The sequence below is a fragment of the Labrus mixtus genome, chromosome 7, assembly GCF_963584025.1.
Source record: "Labrus mixtus chromosome 7, fLabMix1.1, whole genome shotgun sequence".
NCBI classification, from domain to species: domain Eukaryota; kingdom Metazoa; phylum Chordata; class Actinopteri; order Labriformes; family Labridae; genus Labrus; species Labrus mixtus.
The window spans coordinates 5,946,429-5,968,515 of NC_083618.1; the positions used below are offsets into that span (position 1 = coordinate 5,946,429).

At 39.7% G+C, this 22,087-nt stretch overlaps 1 protein-coding gene across 1 annotated transcript in view; it reads right to left on the reverse strand.

The window, feature by feature from the left end:
• suclg2 (succinate-CoA ligase GDP-forming subunit beta) overlaps positions 1-22,087 on the reverse strand; it is a 110,858-nt gene that overhangs the window by 77,946 nt on the left and 10,825 nt on the right. The window contains exon 2 of the mRNA XM_061042335.1: positions 7,779-7,920. Within this exon, the coding sequence (XP_060898318.1) occupies positions 7,779-7,920 (142 nt within the window). The remainder of the gene's footprint in view (positions 1-7,778; positions 7,921-22,087) is intronic.

Here is a 22,087-nt window from a genome sequence, read left to right on the forward strand (position 1 = left end):
TTCAAACATATCATTGGCTCCGGTCTAGTATGTCAGATGTGTCTCCAAACTGTTGGTGATGGGCAAATACAGGTGATATGTCTGGGAGTCCATCCAGCAGAGACTGCTGTGTACAGACTCTCCTCTGTGCGTCAGTGCACAATGGGAAACCAATGCTACTGGAAAGGTGAATTGAAATGATTTTCCCCTCCTGCAGGTTTGCTGGTGCATGCCTCCCCTGCTTCCCCCAAGCATTCTCCAACACACTTTCCTGTAAGACTAAACATTACATCATGCAGCCTCTGCCTTCCAATTCAGTTGCAAAATTGGTAATTTTTTCACGGTGGGATTACAGAAGAATTGGATAAAAACGTGGATTGTTATGATACGCTGTTTGACCCTCTCACAGTGTCATACGTTGGCTTATTGCCCAAAAGTGTACAAGATATTTTAATGAAAAATCTCAATGTGTATTTACTTAACCCTTAATTCATGCTCTGTTTGAAACTAAAGCAATGTGCTGTGTTGTCCCTGAGAGGGCTGGGACATTATTAAATGGCAGATTAAACAATAATACAATCTTAGCCTGCTTTTGTCTGAAGGAAAGCTAGCTCAGATCACAGACTACCAGCATGGAGGGGGGTCTGAGCTCACATCGGGAGTGAGGGACTTAATAAGCGCACTGAAAAGATTCACTTTAAGGGACACATAACAGCAGGGTCCTTGAGCTACTTTTATTTACACATGATCTGACGAGCAGTGTGAAAGCCTCATGGACTTGACTTTGAGGGCTCTTGGAAATCCCCAGTAACCGTAAAAAAAAAAAAAGCCCCTTTCCTTCCAAGGGAAAAAATAATAATTATGTAAAGCAAAATGTTTATGTTTTCAAATGACTGATACCTGAGCCAGGCACATTCAAAGTGATATCAAGCATGCAGACTTAATAACTAGATCTATAGATCCCCTTTTTTCCCTCTCCTTCATACCCCATCACAAAAACAAAATGCACCAGCATAACTTATTCTGGCTGCCTGCCTTTGCACACACACACACACACCTGCCTCGTCAAAAAGTTCATAGAAAGGTAACTCGCTAATATCAAGTGAGCCAACATATCAAATTATGCCTCTAATATGCACACATGAGATTTAACAGCCATGCATAAAAACTGCTCTGTTTACACTGAATATTCATAGTCGAGTGAAATAAATTAAAATTTGTCCCACCTCTGTTAGTTGACGGGCCAAGCACAAAGAAGTTAACAGAGCAACAGAGGTAGACTGAGGTGAATGAGGAGTCAGAGAAGTAAATAAACTTTTCAATCCAAAAAAGAAAGACAAACAAAGAAAGACAAACGATCTATATAAAACATAATTGTGCCATGGGAAAGTCATGTCAAAATATTCCAAACTCTTCTGACATGAGGTGTTCTTACTACAAAATAAAAAGTTGCTCCAGTTCATCAAACAGACTCAACATGCGGTGAAGATAAGAATCCAAAGCAATGTTTTCTTTGTCAATGAACGATTGCTGGTGGCAGCAGGAGGCATGGCGGACATGAAGGGCTTTCACAGCGAAGAAGGGGAGGGGAAAATGTGGTTTTGATTTAGAATTCAGACTGAAAATCCATCAAGATTTGCTCAGCAGATGCATCTGTCAAGCGGGTGGCGACACACAAAGTGGACTGTATAATCACATTCTCTTTGGATGTAGCGGTGCACAGGTGTTTGTATACCTGTGTGTTTATTTGTGTGCATGTGTGCATTGACGTGCATATTTGCTTCCAAGGCAAGGACGAAATCTATATTCATTACTGAAGTCCTGTTCTGATATCTCCAAACTGGTAGACAGTAAGCAGGTCTTTGTGAAAACCCTGCATACACAAAAATACAGAATATGTATTTTGTATATGTTGTGTGTGTATGTGAGTGCGTGCGTGCATGTGTAATAGTGCTACCATCACTGCTGAAGTTTAGGCAATTATAGCTTGAGGCTATAGACTATTATTGACAATACGCAACAGACAATGCAGAGAGGGATCTACCAGAGAAGACAATCTGTTCCAACACTGTGCCCGCACACGTTTAAACACTGGGTTACTTGTATGGTGTTGGAAGAACGTCTTGTTTCATTTTCCAATCATAATCACCATCTTGCAGACCTCAAGGCAGACATGCACTTGTACCAGAGGTGCAGTAATTGCCAATCTAAGGGTTTTACATTTGTTTTGCTATTCACATGGATTAAGAGTGAGTTGTATGAAATATTATTGGGATTCTTTAACAGACTGAATCTTAATATTAGGTGTCAGATATTGGTAAGTATGCCAGTCAAGTCCACCATCACATTATCATGTGACATTATCATGCAGCGACATTGCAGTACTAGAGGGGGTTGTTATGTTGGTAAAAGCCAGCAAAATACCAGAAATCAGTGTTTACCTGCAGTTTACTTGTATTTGTTGTCATCATATCAGTGAGATGCTCCGTGTAGTGAATAAGACTAAGACATGCCACTACGAGACTGAGTGGGCTTTTATCTGTGACGCATTTGTGCAAAATCAAATCAAAGTCCAAAGAAGTTCCAACTGTGCATTCTACAAAATACTGAAAAATAATGCAACACAAAGCTAAAAAGTTACTTACAAAGGACAAAGTTGAAAATCAACTGAAAACATTCAAACCCACTCCCCCTTGTTTGGCTCCCGCCACACAACTGAACAGGTAGGAATAATGAAATGATGCACAGTCCAAATCAACTTTGGTGATCTAACTACTGAATAAAAAGCTTAAAAAAGGTAAAATAAACATTGTGTCTCCTACAATCAGTATTAGTGTATTCTTCAGTGTATTGAAATTGGTATCACATTTAGTGAGACTATTTTACAGATTTCAATATTGTTGAAAGATCAGAAAGAGTTATGCAATTGTTGAATTAGTTTTTACCATATGTGTTCTTTTATTATCATTTAATTCATTTATCATTTAACTCATATGTCATATAGTCATTACTACTTTCTTTGCTTTTACATATCCTGTCAATCATGCACACATCCGAGGCGCCTATGCACCTGTGAGGTCAGGATACATTGAGCAAAACCACATACGAACTTGTGGGTGTATAACACTTCTGCGAATCTGCATTGTTGAGGTTTTACAGAATCTTGGAAAAAATAGACAGTTTGGCTCTAAAAATGCTGTGGAGAACCTGATCGGGGCTCTTCTTTACTTTTACTAAAGGACTCCACGTCACTCTGACTTTTAAATCCCTGTTTTGGGACTTAGTCTCTGAGACCGAGATCTTTTAAAACCTCAAGTGTCTACACGCTCGGGTTTAAACTTTTGAATTTGTATTTTACTTTTACATTTTTATATTTTTTTGTATTTGAATTTTGAATATCTTTTGAAGTTTTTTCAATAAATTTTCTGAAACTTTTTGAAACCACTTTTCTGACTGAAGTCACTCACACCACAAAGACCTGAGCCTCTCTTAAGGACGCCGTGTGAACCTCGGGAGGTAAGCATGAGCAGACACACCACGGCACACTTCTACTGACTTTTACTTCACACCTCAAACACACCTAGCATCTGAGTGAGGAGAGTTGCAGTTAATCCCTCTCTGGGGGCTAATTTAGGGTCCTGAATCAAGGATTATACTTGAATCTAATTATTCCAGAAATGAATGTTAGGCAGATAATCCTAGGGCTAGGCGGTTATATAAGTCTTCCCTTCTCGACAGGGTGTTAGCGGAGTAATTTTACATAGCTCCAGTTCTAGGAAAGAGTAGACTAGAAGCTGGTAGGGAGCAAGCCCTCACATAGTTCTAGGAAAGAGTAGACTAGTTAACTAATGTGTGGTGAGCTTCCGTTAGCTATAGGTAAAGTTATTCACCCCTTTATGCATGTCCAGACATGTAACAATATTTGTTTTTATAATTTTGAAGTTTTTTTAAATAACTTAAACCTAATTTTTCTGTAACGTTAGCTATATTTTTCTGTACATCTGACAACATTATATATATTTTTTACACTACTGGTTACTACTTCCTCGATTGTTTTATCAGCCTGATGAAGCACTGAGCCTCTAGTGCACTGAGACAAGATACTTGTTACTGGATATATTTGTAATGGGTTGAGTGTTGGGTTACCTCTAAACCTTCTACCTTAATTGTAATGACCTTTGAAAGTAAATATTTTTCAGAAGCTAAGAAATAAAAGTACTGCTGAAACGTTAGCAGGTCTATAGCAGCATCATATAACACACATCAGTTATTGACTCTTCCAGAGAGACACTCGCTTGTGCTTTCCCCATTTACTGCTTCAGAGCATAGGACCTTCTTGGAAGCATAAGAGAGTGGCGTCTTAGCAGCAAAACCAGCAAAGGAGTGAATCCCTGAATGTCGGGCAGAGACAGCCACAATACAATATCCAAAACTGTGACAAGTTCACAAAGTACAAGCTTCTTTCATTTTTCATTTCAAAGTTGTGTTATGTAACTCCAAGGTCCAAAAGTTATTGTTCAAACTACAGCTAGGTGGTTGTGCTGTCACACTCCCATCATAATAATTAAAAGCTCTGCCATCAGAGTGGGTCAGGGTCATTGATTCTGGACAGACAGCAGCAGTAAGTGGGCCATTCTCCGAGTGTCCCGCTGGAGCACATATGACAAAAACTTGTGACTTTTTGATAACTCCCTGCAATGCTTACACAGTATGGGGCCTCAGAAATCAAACCCTACTTTCCATGAGCCATTAGCTGGTTGTGAGTCACCCATCTGCCAAGATGTAAACTCTCCCCTAAGAGTTGTCATTCAAGTTAAATGGAATCAATGGTCCATGTCGGATACTTTTTTTAGGTTTTGATAGAGAAGGAGAAAGATTTTAAGCGCTTTGCCCTTAGCGGTAAATGAACAAATCAATCTGTGTCCACTTTAGGATAGTTAGACACTACAGTACATGAGAGGAGTGAGAGCAGTTTCTATATAGCATAGCTGCAATTGAACTGTCAACTTAACCACTTCATGGTTAAGTGAGTGCAGCAGAGAGGAGAATGCTGGTTGGAGTGCATGTGTGTAAGTGTGTCTTTGTGATTGTGTGCTTATATGGGCAAGCTTACCTAACGCATGCCATTCATCTGTGTCTGCCTGTGCTTCCATGCTTGACTGGTTTATTGTATTGTGTATGCAGGGGGGCCAGGAGCTCACAGCAGGATATCAGCACCACACAAAAATACATTGGAGTCACTCTTGGTCAGCTCAGGTCCCCTGTGCAGACTCATACCCTGTGTCCTCTACACTGGAACGGCATGAAAAAGAGCACAATCCAGAGCTGGCTTCACATCCTGCCTACTCTCAGACACCCATGAGTCCAAGCTTTACAGTCTCACTTTGCGTTTCAGCCAAGTAGATCTGAACTAAAGAGGTTACTGATCCCACCCTTTCCTATCATCTTCCATCACAATCATCTGTGACCTAACATAGCCCAAGAGTGAGCCTCACACATTAATGTGTATCTGAAGAAATGAAGCGTCACTAGATGCTCACTTGCATGCATTGATAGTTTGCCAGCAATGGTTTATGGTACAAAGTGTGAAAAAATAAACACGCACATGCACTAGAACACTGACCAAAAGCTTTTTTTTCTTTTTTTTTCTTAAATGGAAATGAGAAGATAAAGCAGTTGTGAAGTACGCTTTGGGAAGGAGGGCTTGATTTACTAAGCCAACCGCACATAACTGTCAGAGCTGCAAGAATTTTGCATTGGCGCATGTTTCTAATTTAGCTGCGGAGTTGCTCAAGATGCAAATGGTCACAGCCACAGTCGAGTTAATCTGAACGCACTGCCGCTAATTAAGACCTGATTTAGCACGTGTCTCATTCATTTCTGGAAAGCAATGGAGCGCAACAAAAAGTGTAAGTTCCCTGCAGCTTCACTTAAAATGTTGGTTGAGGACACCATTAAATATGTCTTAACTGCAGTCATGCAATAGCCTCTACGTCAACGGAGAATCTGCCACAATAAATTCATTTCAGCACCATTTTTATAAAGTTCCTCTCTCTCTCTCTCCACACAATGATTTTCGTCAGTTTACCAAGGAAATGTCCAGAAATATATTTACAATTGCCCGAACATGCTACTTTTTGAGTGCAAGGAGAAAAATGTGATGCATGCAGCATCTTAACTTTTTCAATCTTCTACAGTATCTGACTTGTTAGTGTCTAAAAAATGCACTGCAAATCCTGAGTTGAGAAAACCAACCCTTGAACCCAGCCTTGGTTTTGTAAGGCTGTCTGCTCCCTTTAACTCCTTTGCCCTGAGTTTTCTGTCACTCCATTTCTTTCCGTACCAAGCACTATAGGTACTGTCAAGAAAATATATATTATCTTACACCTATTTAGTTTATCTTGTCTGCATTGCAACTAGGGTGCCTGAAAGCAGCACCCCAGGCACTGGAGCCCAGAGGCAGCAGTAAGAAGAGTGGCACCTTGCTGGTTGACAACAGACCTGGGTGCGTTATCAGGGAGTCGCTGCCGTAGTTGAAGAGGACAATGAATAAAATATATAGCTGCTGAGGTGGTGGATACACACACTGTATGGTGGTTTAGTGTGTAGGAAAGAGAAGCAGTAGCACAGGAAATGTAGGGGATGAGAAAGAAATCTTTGTGTGGGTGCACACAAATATGTGTTAAACCATCTTTGTTCATGAGAGGACAATGTATTTGTGAAGATCCGTGTTGAAAGAATAAAATAAGGCCTCTGAGTCACTTCCTTGCTTTTCTGTGGGTGTGTGGGGGCAATGATCCAAAATGTAGCCAAGGATTTCATATAAATAAATGAAGATATAAAACGTGAATACATTAGCCAGTGAGACCATGAGGAAACACAGAAAAACATTACACTTAAAAAAACAAAAAAACAGGAGCAAACAGCAGAAAGATGAAATTAAACCTGATACAACTTCCACCCTGATTAGACACGGCCATTTGCACATCCTGTAGCAGGGCCATAGAGCCATGCAACACAGATAATACTGTTAAGTTTAACACCATACAGCCATTTAATTACACAGAAATCGAAAACAACTAACAGTTTAAAATACCAGGAATATAAAGATTTGTCTTAAGTGCAAAACTACACGGGGATACATGTTTAGACAAAGGAAATAGACCTAGTCTACCGGGGGAACTAGCACCTTGATCTCCTATCTCGCCCTATCTCTCTCTGTGCATTAACATCATATTACTGTATGTCACTTTCTGTAAATCTTAGTTATTAACAACATATTTTCCTGAGCTCTCATGTCTTACTACTAAAACCCGACATCCCCGACGCCCAGCCACCACCATTGGACTGTGTCGTCCCCACAACCTACCTCCGTCATCATTCATGCACGGCCTGCTCCGACCTCCACCTCAGCGGCAAGGTAAGTGTGGACAACAGGAACGTTAGGAATTCAAAGATGAAATCGTGCCTGCAACTTATCCCATCTCCCCCTATCCAATTTTCTTATGTAACAGAACAAAGAGTAATGTCTTCTACCTGATTTTTGCAAAATGTCTCGAGATAACACTTGTTGTGAATTGGTGCTATACAAATAATGATTGATTGATTGATTGATTGGTTGAAATAGCTGCCATATAAACTTGAGAGCCAAACAGAAGATTTCCCTGTTTTTCAACAATCTAAATACCCAGCTGGACTAGTACAATACAAAACAATGATAACACTTGAACTTATTGCAGACTGCTCTTTCTATGTGATGGAGAAGAAGTAGAAGTAGAACTGCACTGCTCTCTACTCACTGAGTCTCTTTGCAGCCTGCAGTGCCTCAGAAGCTGTGTCGGCCACATAGAAGCGCTGGACAGCCACCCCACTCTCTTGCATCAGCTTCTTGCTCTGGTACTCCTGCAGATTCAGCCATCTCCTGGGACTCAACCAGGTGCACTGGACGAGGAGAAAGAGAGAGAGAGAGGGGGTGAGTGAATGAATGAGTGCAAGACTTTTAAGTGAAAGATAGTTATCACAGAGTGCTGTTAGGGGGGAAAAAAAAGGTACAAATCTCCTGTGTTCCATCTTCATAATGATAACAGTTTTGAGTTCAGCATCTCTCTGCTGCAGCTGTTTACATTATTAAACAAACATTTCACACCTTCTTAAGAGTGCACAAGCTACACCCTTTCTCCTCTTCCTTCTTCCTCTCTTCCCTCCATTCTATCATCTCTGTCTCCTCTTGCAGTAATAAGACGGGCAGCCGGGCCTAAGCTGCAGGACAGGGTCTGGAGCTGTTTGCTCCATCTGCAGACCCAGAACCTGTCAGGTCCAGCTGTTCTTTCTATTAAAAGGAAATTGGCTTTTTAATGTGACGGGGAGACACAAGCTGTAGCCCCCCACAATAACCTCCTCATCCAGCAAACACTTCTGGGCACATGTGTGTGTATGTGTGTGTGTGTGTATGAGTGTTTTGTGTGCATACTGGCATGTGTGAATGCACGTTTCACAGGGAAGGTTTTCAGGGAGTCATTAAGAGAGAAAGGTCATTAAAGGAAAGGGAAAACAAGAACTGTACGGGGAATTATGGTTCAGAATGTAAACAATGGTTCCATTGGAGTATTTCCTCACTGTGATGTTCACAATTAGGTGCTTCATGAAGAAACTCGGCATGCTCTTCTACACAGATGAGAACAAGCACAGTGAAAGGATAGCATCTCATAGGAGGAGTGCAGTTTTGCAATATTTGATCAGGAAAATGGAGATAAAGTTGTCTGTAAGCTAGTGTTGTAGTCAAGAGCAAGTCAAGACAAAGGCAAGGTAAGACAAAGACAAGACCGAGACCATGAATATCATGGTCTGTGTCTCAGTCAAACCGTAACAACGGGAAGGTTGCGGCTGTGATGGGGGGACTAAAATCAAATTATATATGAATTGAAAGTATTTGTTCTTTTAAGATGGGAGCATTGTCCTTCTTATCACAGTTATGATGTCAGTGGTGGAATTGATTTAAAAACCGGAGTCCGCCCAGTCCGAGAGACCGAGAGAAGACAGAGTAAAAATGCTTCCGATTCCAAGAAGAGACCTTCAAAAAGTGGTCTCGAGACCGGTTTTAAGACCAAGACCGATTTCAAATACTACAACACTACTGTAGGCTGTCACGTTAAACACAGCCTAGTGTTACATAAGCACTGGACCAAAGCAACGCATCACCACATTTAACCTGCAAAACGGATTAAAGTTTGGTGAGCACTGCTAACGTTAGCCAGACACTGCAAACTAATGTGACGCTGTTTACCCACTGACACTAATAATGACTAATAACTTGTAGAGGTGCGAAAAAAAACGATTTCTGTAAAAATCGAGATTCTTCTCTTCTAAGATTTAAAATCGACCTAAGTGTCTGAATCATGTAACTGTCAAATATTAATCATCTTCTAAACCTGAACAGAAGAGTTACATTTGTATAATAAATTGCAAAAGGCAATGATATCCTGTCATATTATTATTACGTTTTAATGCATCATATGTGGTTGAAATTATTGTGAACTTGCAGAATATTATTAATAATAGTCAATACCACCATCACGCCAACTGTGCCTAAGTCTGCACCGTCGATATCTTGCTCTTAACAACAATTCCTGTTTTTGAAAGAAGAAGGCAGCAGATTCAGGTCAGTCCTTTGCTTAGCAGCAGGGGGGGAAATCTACTGCAGGGACAAACATACAACTATAAATATAGCAATAAGCAAGGCACCGCACTTTGATTGAATTAGAGTCCCTCTATCACAAGACCAAGTGTTGCAGGAGGAAAATATTGACACTGTGAACATTAAGATTGCTGTAATATTGGTACCAAAGAAAACAACAAAATAAAATACAAAGGTTTAAGAGAAGAACGCTAACTTAGAAATTCCAAAGTCATCAAACACAGTGTCTTTAAAGAGACAATTGTACAACAGAGCAAGTTTTGCTGTTCAGTATTGATGTCATTTATTATAATAATTTAAAAGGTCTGCCTCTTGGCCTAATTCTACAATGATTGAAAGTCAGGTAGAGATTACATTTCCAATATGGCCACTGCCTTGTTTAGGCTTAAAAAATGCTTCTTCAGAAACAAACAGGTGATGTGACTTTGACTACTTCACTGTTTTAAACAGTCCATGACAAAAAACACACTGTGACTATCAGGATGTCTTCATGGTCGTACGTGGGCAGGATGTATATCATCAACCTGTGATTACATTCAGTCAGTACATTTACACTACAATTCATTTAGCAGACGCTTTTAGCCAAAGAGACGTACATCAGGGAGTAAGTACTACACAAGCAAGGATCTATAGAGAGAAGGAAACGTCAGTAAGCGCAAACCAACAGCTTTAAGTCCGATTGGACACAAAGGTGCTGACAGGCGAAGCACAACATCGACAGCTGTTCTTGAGAGCTCTAATCAGTATAAAATCCAATAATCATCATTATCAAACAAAACCATGATCATCATCATGATCATTATCATCATCAATAATATCATCAAGTGCGTAGATATTTATGAAAGATCTGGGTCTGTAGCTTTCATCATGTTAAAAATTGGATGTGTAAGCCCGTCTGAAACTGGACTTTTTAGACAGATGTAAACATATTAGTCTTACGAACACTAAATCAATTTCTCAGGGTCTGGGATGATTTACTCTTCATGTATAAACCTCAATCTGCCCCCAACTGGCCTAGGTGATCTGTGAATGCTCCAAAGTTCCCACTCGGGGCTTTGACCTGGAAGTAGATAAACATGAATACGTAAAAGAAAACATGACAAAGGAGTCAATATGGTAAGGAAGAACAACGCTTTTTTGGACAGACGATGAGACACAATGATTGTTAGGCACTTAATTTACATGACCATCTGTCATTCTCACTCAAACTAACGTGGTGCACTGGGCCTTTTAAGACATCACTTATTCATTCATGACGGGGAAGGGAGAGTATTTGTACAACACCTCTTGACTATTAAGTGTTGTGGAAGTCACAATTAGCTCCCTTTAACCCACAATGGTTAGTAGTGATTAGAGGCTAATGAGCTTGATATGGTCACTACATCGAGGGAAGAGCCTCACAAAACATTGTTATCGTCTAAAACAAAGCACAATCATAAATGGGTCTCAACTGGAAACAAAACTGTATGTCTGGTAATTCACAACTCATGCCAAAACGACCCTCTTTGTGCCACAGCACAGGGTATTAGCATGCTTTCTCCATTCTAACTCTTGTGAGAGGCTGTCAGGAGACTTCATTAGAGTCCAAATGGGTTGTTTTCTAGGAGAACAGTACATGTTGATCCATACTGGCCTCTTCTCTCGCATAACTGAATACAGTAATGAGGGGCAACTGGGGGTCACCTCTGCAGTCTCGTCTCCGTTAGCACGCTATTCATATGTTTCAGTTGTGACTGTTTCTACGTGTGGAGCTATGCTTTCAATTCTCTGCCTGCAGCTCTATGTGACAAGCAGTGTTGATGATATGGCTCTCACAGAAGTCTGGATGGGGTTCAAAGGCAGGGCAAGAAATGGACTGCTTGACTGTTGTATGATCTGCCTAGTCATGTCATTAACATAATTACTCTATTATTTATAAACATACAACACTTTAACACATAAGGAACTTAGGAAAAACTAAAATAGAATGGGCTAATATAGATCCATCTCTATTGGTCTTTTGTCAGGCAAAACTTTGAGCATCAACTCTTTTTCCGCCTGTCGCTCATTCCTACATGTCCACTAAAGCGGAACATATCCCACAGCCTTAACAAGCCAAGCTGCAGAACAAGTTTTCTCTGTTTTGTCGACTCATTTGACTGCTGTCAGGCACCTGCAGGGCCTCCTCTCTTAAAACATCCACTTCTCTTGTCATTTCAACGGTTTGCCTTAGGACGATCAGTCCTGCTGACGTTGTTCATGCCTCCATCTGTCAGTCCGTCTTTTGGACTTCTAAGATCTGTACAGTCACTGGTGGTTAAATCAGTGGAACCTAAGGTAGTCAAAATGTTAAATACTTTGGTACATTTTCGAAAATCACATGTTTACAATGTTAATTATTCTACAGATCAACTGCATTTAAAGGTACTGAAACTGAAAAAATGTATTTTACAAGTCAATGAATCCATCAAATATGGACTCATGTCTAAATTGCACAAAAACATTGGCAAAACTGGGTACTGAAACGTGGCCAATGCTTTTGTGCACGTTAGACAGTGTGCAGGAGATTTCAGTCAAATTTTGGTTATTAAAGGACAAGAAATTTACCAATATTGGTTGCCTAGGAAAAGTATTGTGTTGTTATTGAGACAGGTATCGACATTGTTTGTTTTTCAGTGGTATCATTTTGCAGTTTACAATTCTGGTATTGTGACATTCCTGCTGATACCACAACCCAAAGTCATCCATGTTACAGAGAACCAGTCATTATATTAAAATAAAGGGACTAGTCCTTTATTTTTCTTTTAAGCAAAATAACTTTTTCCATTTATACAGATTACTTTTGTAAATCTATGGAATTATGGACTGTGGACCTTAGCGCTCCCTCTCTCTCTGCTGATGTGATTCTGCACTCTTAGTTTTGCTGTGTCTTATCTCTCCGCAGGAGTCGAGAGGGGAGTTTTTTTAATGTTGCACGGAGCCATGAGTTCCTTGCGCGCTTCTGCACTCTCTCGCAGATGCTTAGAGAAGCGTATAAAGCTCTGTATATTTCAGTTCAACTCTAGATAACAGTTTGTTATCCAGGAGACTTTTCTTTGAAGAGTGTAAACAGAAGTGCAGTGCTTTTGAACCGCTGACAGGTTAATAGCTGCCCAATTAAAGTTTAGAACACTCATTCATACTACAGAACTCAGTGTTGATGTTTTCTTTCCGAGTTTAGGCGCAACTAATAACTCTCGGTTACATTCACATCACTTGTCATTTCATTCAGAACTGGGATTTAAATGTTGTGGTACAGACAGACACAGTATTGATGTAAAATTAGCAAGTACTTGATCATAAGGTGATAAAAGTTCTGGAATATTGAAAGAGCTTTCCATAAGTGCCAACTAGGGGTGCAAAGGAGTACCCGAGTACTCGTTCATTAAATAATAATCGGTTACAAATAAAATGTAATCAATAATCGTTTTGTAGTCCACATTTTTGTAAATGTTTCTTGTTGCATTGTGGGTTCTAGGATAGGCCTAATTCAAAACAGAAAAAAGGAACACGAGCACAAAAAGAAAATAGATGACAAACAAAGCGCTGATAAAGGCTCTGTGCTGAAACGCGTCCGTTGTTGTTACGCTGCTACCCTAACAAAAATATCCCTTTAATTAACCCCCCTATGAATTCACAATGAACAAAAAGTCCCAAACAAACAAAATATGCAATATGATCTACAAAAGTTCAGTTCAAATTGTCTTTTTAGTCCACAGAAAAAGAAGGACTTTCACGTTGCGATTACCGCTTTACTCCGCTAAACCAATGACGTTTGATCATCCAGGACAGAGCAGCATAACACGATGTTTTCCTATATTTTGGAATTTTAGATGATTATTCTTTTAATAACTACAAAAAGGAACAACCTTATAGGGAGAAATAGCTCATAGCAGACGGACGAGCGAGATTGAGCGAGTGTCATTACGCACAGAGGAGAAAGATGAAACAGACAGACACTTCACCTGTTCTATTGTAACTTCATTTACCAGAGTAAAGTGTGCGCGACACTGCAGACTGGAGTCTTTGTTAACAGAATGTTTCTGTCAAAACAGCTTCAACGTGCGATGAGTGCGCACTGATGTCTGCACGTCCGCTCGCCACACTCACTGCTCTTAATTATAATAAAGTGTTAAAACGGTCATAAGATACGTCTGTGTGAATTTTTATTTGAGGTTTGCTGTCTGTTGAAGTAAGAAATGTCATATTTGAATGTTAATACAAAGGCATCTTACTAACAATTATTAAAATCCCGAAGATTCAAATTAATCAATAGATACAGTCGGCATCGCGTCATAGTTGGGGGCGGGACTACAAAACGATTACTCAAGTACTCGCTTTAACATTGGGAAGAGTAATCGATTAGAGAAAATTTTGCATTTCTGCACCCCTAACTATCAAGCTTTATGATTAAATAAAAAATAAAAAAATCAATGTATTGTATTAGTCCAACTGAAACTGGACCAACTGAAATCATATCATGTGAGGTTCCCATACCAGCAAGCTAGGAGGCTAAAACCAATCAGCCAGTTACCACAGAAAGGCTCCTCTGACACCATAAAGATGGAGGCGAGAGGTTGAGGAAGAAAAGAGCTTTGCAGGTTTCTCAAAATAACAGCAGCTTACAAGAAGAGTGAAATCAGGCTGGAGGTGTCCCTCCAGGCACTGCCAGTTACCTGGGGCTAAACACCAGAGAATAGAAAAGAACCTAAAGCACTTTTTAAAATGTACCAGAGCCTTTGACAGTGGGTTTAAAGATGGGTGCTTACTCCGCACACTGACAACGACGTACCTTGCTATGCAGGTCCGTGTCATCTGGTGACGTAGTTCAAGTTTTCCAGAAAAAAATAACAGGCTCTTTAAATTAAAGTATGTGATAAGTGCAGCCTAGTTTGGGATATGTTTACCATGAGTACATAGATATCTCAAAACCATTAGCAGCTCAGCGAGTAGTGAAACAAAATGAATAGTTTGATATCGCCTGAAAGAAAAATAAACTGACACCCCAGCTCTTTATTTAAGATCACTTTTATGAATGTTATAGCTTTATTGAAGCTGGGGAAAAAATGTACAGTATACACATTGTATATGGCACAGTTTCAAAACTAACTAACCAAAGCAAAATATATTGCCACGCTATGCTGAGGCTACAATGTGAATGCTTCAGAGATGGCAGAGAAAAATCCAATAAGCAACACATTGTGATTTATTACTTAGTCATTTCTATTATTATTACCCCACAATAAATTGTTAGAGGGTATTTTAATGCATGTAATGTTGTTTTTTTATAATTTCCAGTCACTGAGCTTTTGTCCTTTGTTTATGAAAGTGTAAGTCATAGTACCAGGAAATGCATAATAATACATGAGAGATGAGGCATTGACAGCACAAGAATATGAACTGTTCATTTATCTTCTTCTATTTCTGTAAATGTTGATTAAAGACACTCAAAGGAGTTTTTTGAGATTTTTGATTAAATTAAAGATGGTCTCACAGATAACCCATAAATGACTTGTAATTTTTAAACTTATGAACTTCATCTGTGTAAGAATCACAGTGTCCTGTAATGTATCCTTCTTTTTGCTCTCCTGAAGGTATTTGCAGGAATCACAGGTATTCTTAACGGCTCGACATCATCATTAAAATTAAAAAATTTAAAAGTTTGCAACAGTGAGATAAAAATGAATTCCTGCTTGACTTGATAACATCAAGAGGTGAGTAAAATACCAGAGATAACCTGTTGCTTTACCGGCAAACACATTCTGAAAGATCTAATTTTTCTTACTAAAATAGAAGCCATACAACAATGCAACATGCTGCTTATTTTATATTTCTTAAAAAGCCTCATTAAAAGTAGTGAAATATTTAATGTACAAGCTGCCAAGTATCAGGAGATACTTCAGGGAGAAAAGTCTTTCTCCTGTTGTGAATAAGGTGACTAGTAGCTGACTTCATATCCACGGTAAAAAATGGCAAACCACTGTATTAAAATCTATTGTTGTAAGGTGTTGCGGGTGTTCGTGATTTCCGCAGCCAGGGGGAGGAGGGTTTCCAGTTTAGGACAATCAAAATCTCCTTTCTTCTTTTCGCAGATGATGTGGTTCAGTTGGCTTCCTTAACGCTGGGACCTCCAGCAGGCATGGGGGCAGTTTGTAGCTGAGTGCGAAGCAGCAGGAATGAGGGTCGGGTCAGCACCTCCAAGTCCAAGGCCATGGTAATCTGCCGGAAAATGGTCGATTGCCCCCTACGGGTGGGGAGTAAGTCTTTGCCCCAAGTAAAGGAGTTTACGCTCGGTTTCTTGTTCATGAATGAGGGTAAGATGGGCCACGAGATTGACAGGTGGATGGTTCAGCATCTGCAGTAATGTAGGCGTTGTACTGGAATGTTTTGGTGAAGAGGGAGATTAGCCTGCAAGCGGTCGATTTTCGTTCCAGCACTCACCCATGTTCATGAGCAATGGCCAGTGATCAAGAAAATAATATTGTGGATTGCCTAAATTAGTTCACTCCAGACAGGTCGTAGAAAAGGAAATGAAAAGAGCGTCCGGTAAATTTCAAAATAAAACACATTTTACGGACTCACGATCACATTTTCTATCACTTTATCACCCTTACGTCAAAACAGGCATCAAACAAACAACAAATCAGCCTCAGTAAGACAAAGTAACATGTTGTTTGCAAGTTTTTCTCTGTTTCCTGTGTGATCTTGTAGTTCTCCTTCGATGTGGTTATAGCTGCTCATGGCTGCACTCCCCTACCCCTTATGCTGTCAAAGGGAGCAAAACTGTGGCGCTGATGGGTGGCGGTGCCAAGGACTATTTGGAAATTAGCAGGTAGGGTTAGGATGTCAGACAATTGGGGGGTGCTAGGAGTAGAGCTGCTACTCCTTCAAATCAAAAGGAGACAAGATGAGGTGGTTAGGGTATCTGATTAGGATACCTCCAGGACAAGGCCTTTGGAGGTTTTCTGGGCATGCCCAACTGGAAGGAGACCCAGGGGTACACCCAGAGATCGCTGGAGTGCTTATATATCCCATCTGGCCTGGGAACACCTTGGTTGTCCCCCAGGATGTTGCTGGGGAGATTGGAAGTCTGAGTTGACTTGGTTCACCTGTTGTTGCCAACACAACCCAACCTCGGATAAGCAGAAAAAAATGGATAGATGGATGGATGGATGGACGGATGGATGTATTGAAATCAGATTTTGACAAATTGCCTGGCTGAATCTCAAGCAATGTTAGCTGAAGCTAACGTGTAGAATAGTAATCACAGCCTGTTCCCATACTTGAACTGACTGCATTGAGAAGAAGCAATGAATAAATAATAAAAAGGGAAAACAAAAAGTGTTTTCAAATTAACAAGGAGACATTTCCACATTGCACACTTCATAAAGATTTAGCAACATAAAGATATCGCTGATGTAGTACTCAAATGTTCGTCACTTTGGACAAAAGTGTCTGCTAAATGAAATTGTGCCATTGTTATTGTAAATAATGGAACAGAATAAAACTCAAGAAAAAATGTAACTGGATATAAATTAGTTCGATACTTCCTTACCGAGCAAACCTGCCAATTATCCACCTTAAGAATTGATGGGTTCCTCTTTAAGAACAAACTACTCAAATCCCCCTTCAGACAAATCTTGACCGTTAAGACTTCAGTCACTCCTCATCATAATTAATGCTATCAGATATTCAAGTCATGATACTGCTGAGGTCTTGACACGAGAGGAATAATCTGAGTGCTACATGTCTGCCCAGGAAAAAACAGTAGCTGGCTGGCAGTGTGGCAGGCAGACAGACAGGCACGCAGGCAGCTGGCCTGCAGCCCCCGGAGACACTCTTTCTACAGTAATTATCATCAACGACACTCTGGAGACACTCCTGCCCAGTCCTTTACCTAACTACTGCTCTACTTACTTCACGCACACACGCACACGCACACACACACACACACACACACACACACACACACACACACACACACACACACACACACACACACACACACACACACACACACACACACACACACACACACACACACACACACACACACACACACACACACACACACACACACACACACACGTAAAGACACATTATGGCACAAAAAAGTTGTATGCTCTGACATGGGCCCAAATGGCATAAATATTAACAACAAGCTCCTATACACACAAAAGCACTTAGAAACTTCTCATGAATGCATCCAAGTGACAAGAAGTGGGACACAGAGGCAAGAGAGATTTAGAGTGGTGATGATCACAACAGCAATACTCTCTATTAATATATGCAAATAGTCAGGAACGAGACAAAACCATTTTTAAGGAAAAGCTCCCATTCATTCTGCAAATTAAAATAGACAGGATTTCAAAAGGCCCACTAAATCCAACAGAGCACACTTGGGGGGGAAAAACTGCAAAGAGTAAAAGCACATGTTCACATTAGTTGCCAGGCTCAATAAATTGACAAGCAAAGCACTGTCTCTTTTCCTTCCCAGTTGTTGTTCAGTCAGCCGTTCTGACAAAGCACTTGGCTCACCGTCAATACACCAGAGGCAGGTTCTCAAAAAAGGCCCACAAAATTTGTACCTCGCTCTCCCTTCAGGTCATACACATGAATTTCTGAGGTAAAAACAAGCCACAACTATTTGCATGAAGACCTACTTTATGAAACCAGAGACTCAAAGAATACAACCCATCATATCCATATTATGATTAGCAACTTTGTGCCTGTATTCTGATTTTAAATGCACAAAAAAAGAACCTTTGCTAAGAAAATCAAATGAGGCGGAGGAGAGGGAAGCTGAAGTCATGTTGAGGAAGCACTTATTACGTGAAAGAATTTTTGCTTTCAGCGGGCTCGCAGCAAGACTCTTGACATTCAGGGAGTGATCACAAAATGCCACGTACGTTGCAGCAGATGAGGAGACTGCATTTTTTTCTTTCTTAGAAATGATTTTGTTTAAAGTCAAAACCAAAAGTCCCACTTTCAAATGGAATCTAATGGCGCTTTTGACAGATTTTTTGATCTACTATGAAATTACTCACACAGCAAGGTGCAGCCAAGTGTAAGTTTCAACACCATCCATTTGATGTTAGTGCATTGTGGGACTGAAGTCGTCTGAGGTAAAATCTGGTAAACAGAAACTAGCTTTATCCAAATAAATCATAGTGTACTTGAGAAGAGTTGTTCAACATGTTACAATTTCAAGAGATTTGGAATTGATGTTTGGTGAAAAAAAGAAAAATCAAAATCATTTGAAGAAGAACATTTCACACATAAATATAGCAGAATTCAGCAATCTAAATGTCTCTCAGAGTCTGACTGTCTTCAATGAGTGAGAAGTGCAAGTCCCGCTGGCTGTGATGTTGTCGGAGCCGTGTTTACATGGAGACGGCCGACTGCTCTCCTTTTGTATAAAAGCTGTTTTAGTCGATAGAGAAAAGAAGAATAACATACTCACTGCTTATTTAGATGCAAGGTCAAGATGTACTCATTTCAATTTCTCTGGCCAATTCCGATTTTTGGCCGATAAAGTTTTCTGTCTTTAAAGCTCTTTTATTGACAGCAAAAGCAACTAACTAACTAAAGAGCACCATTAGCCCGCTTTTGGTTTCATGCTAGGGGACATCTACTGGTTCAAAAAGGTTGCACATTCTTCCTATAAATATATAATTTATTTGTTTTTCTTTCAGAAAAAATTGTAGTCCATATTGGAAGCCATGCAATGATATTTTTCTTCATAACAACCCATGCAATCTATGAAACTTAGAACGTGTTTATCTTCATTGGTTTTTTTTTCTTACAAAAAGGGAGAAAAATTCAAAAGTTGACGCTGACATGATTTGCAAACATGTCCATTTAAAATGCAAATACAAATGTAAAGAAAAGAGTGGAAAAGTCGCAGCAGAAACCTTTACAAACACCTCATAAAGAAACTAAATTGTGTTGACATTTATAAGTAAAAAAAAAAGAACAAAGAAACCTTTGGAACATTGAAATGTGCTGAATAAACTATGGCACCATACGGCAGCGCTCTTCACAGAGCACTCAGAGTGGCTTCACCCTCACACAAAGACACAGGGAGGGCAGACAGTGCTAAGGCAGCAGCTGCATCAGATTGCCAAGTCCTTGTGGCAGCGGTACGGATCTACGAGTGGCATTGAAGGACGAATTCTTGGTGAAGTCAACACTATTCCCAAAACAATTCTTTGGACAGTCCATATGGTATTCAACACAGCATCATGCTACATCAGGACTCCTCTTAAGAGGCACAAGATTGTGCAGACTCGTGTCTGGTTGAGAGCAGCATGCACAATGTCAAACCACACTTGTTGTGAGAAGTGTCATCACTTTGAGGGGATGTCTGATCTTGACACTTTGCAAAAGTCATTAAAAGACATGCCACTACTTTGTCGTTTGTCCTTCTTTTCAACTTGAGGAGTCAATATCCTCAGGCTAATTTAAAACCGGTTGTCTCTTTCACTATGCGAGAGAGGAACAATGTCAAAAAGTCACCATTTGACAGAATAGTTCTGGCTCCCCTGGAAATTTATTAGAGCCATAAGTTTTAATTTACAAGGGGCAGGTTACAAAGCAGGCAATCACCTCTGATCAGGCCCATAACCGGCAGCCAGTCAATGCTGCGCTGCTCGTTAACCTGTCACTCAAATATTCAAAGGGTTGACATTGCAGGTCAAAAAACACATTTGTTTCTTGAATGGTGGTGAAGCCAGGCAGGATCCGGCCACTATTGAGTGAAGATGTGATTCAGCGCTGACTGTCACTAAGGGACATTAGTCCTCAACACAGGCTATTTATCGCAGTAAGAACATCATCATTGCAGATATAACAATCCATCTTTTAGTTATGCCATGAAATTCATATACGATAATCATTTCATAGAAGATGAGCTGGTTAAACCAATCAATCAACTGTGATGGTTATTGATGTAAAACGTAATTATTAAAGCAATAATTTAAACAATCCCTGTACCAGATTGCGGAAGCAGCACAGCACTGTGACAATGAGGTTTGTAATGTTGGTGAACAGACATATAAAGACTGAAGTAGAATTTAGGATGAAGTTGTTAATGTGAAGACACCAACTGTTATCACAAGCAACTGTCAGCTGTTGTTGTCAAAGCAAATATTAAAGTCTGTTATGCTGATCCATATTAAATACGTATATAATGTTACATTGTTGGATGTCCATACTAAATATCGGCAATGTTTTTTTAAACACAAGATATACAGTTGTTGGAGTAATAGCCGGACGTGGTTTCCTGCTGCTCTGAATGAGAAGTGTGGCAAGCCCTTTTAACATTAAATCATTAACCGTAATAGCAATTGTAGATGTCAACAAATGTTTTTTGACATGTTAGAATTCCAAGCCGACATATCCACAATGTAATTTTCACTAGTAACAATTCTAATTAATGATATATACAATTCATTTTTCACAAGTGGAAATGTTCATCGTAGATAACTGGAACTTAATTACAACTAGTCAGCTTGTGCCATTGACTTCTATTCAAATGAAGTATTACAGTTACTTTGGTCAGTGGTAAAAAAAAAATGTTGAACTGGGATCGCATGAGTTGATTCTTTGCAACCTTCACAATATATCACAGAAAACAACATTAAATTTGCCTCTCACACCTCCTGAGCATGCACCAGCAACACGCTTTGAAAGTCAGCCTGTGCCAGCACCACTCAGGTCATTGAGAACAAACCTCTTCTTGCCTTCATAACTATTCGTTTTTGATAAAAGTTTTGTATTTTTTCTGAAATGGGTTACTGTCAAACACTTTTCTATTCTAATTATGTTGCATCTCTCGGTTGTACTGATTGCTTTTGAGACATTGCAAGAATGGCGGTCTTTACAGCTTCAACAAGACACAGAATTTAATGAATCATTGTTGGCGGACAGAGAAAAAAGTAGTCTACTTTCACGCTGGATTGTCCATGAAAAAAACATTTGTATTTCATTAGATGAAAACATATTTTCTTTTTTCTCAAACAGCAAATGAGATGTCAGGGACTGAAGGCACAGGAACAGAGACGGTTGAAGGTGAATTCTATTAGTTATGTAATTAAATGTGATTTCAATTACTCTTTCTTAGTCTGTTGCTCTAATAAATGCATTTTAAAATAAATACAAGTGTAATTATGTATTATAGGCAACTGAGGCACGACAAGCCAGAAATTAAGCTTTTTAAGAACCTATTGGTGTGCCGCTCAAATTCAAGTTCCCAAATGGATTGGAGAGGACAAGGAAGCTTGTAATCTGTCTTAATGTTAACCTCTGAGAAGGAGTTCATCTCTGATGTCAGGTATTGCTCTGATGTGAATAGTATGATAATTCATAGATGTAAAGTTTCTGTTCTCTGCTTTA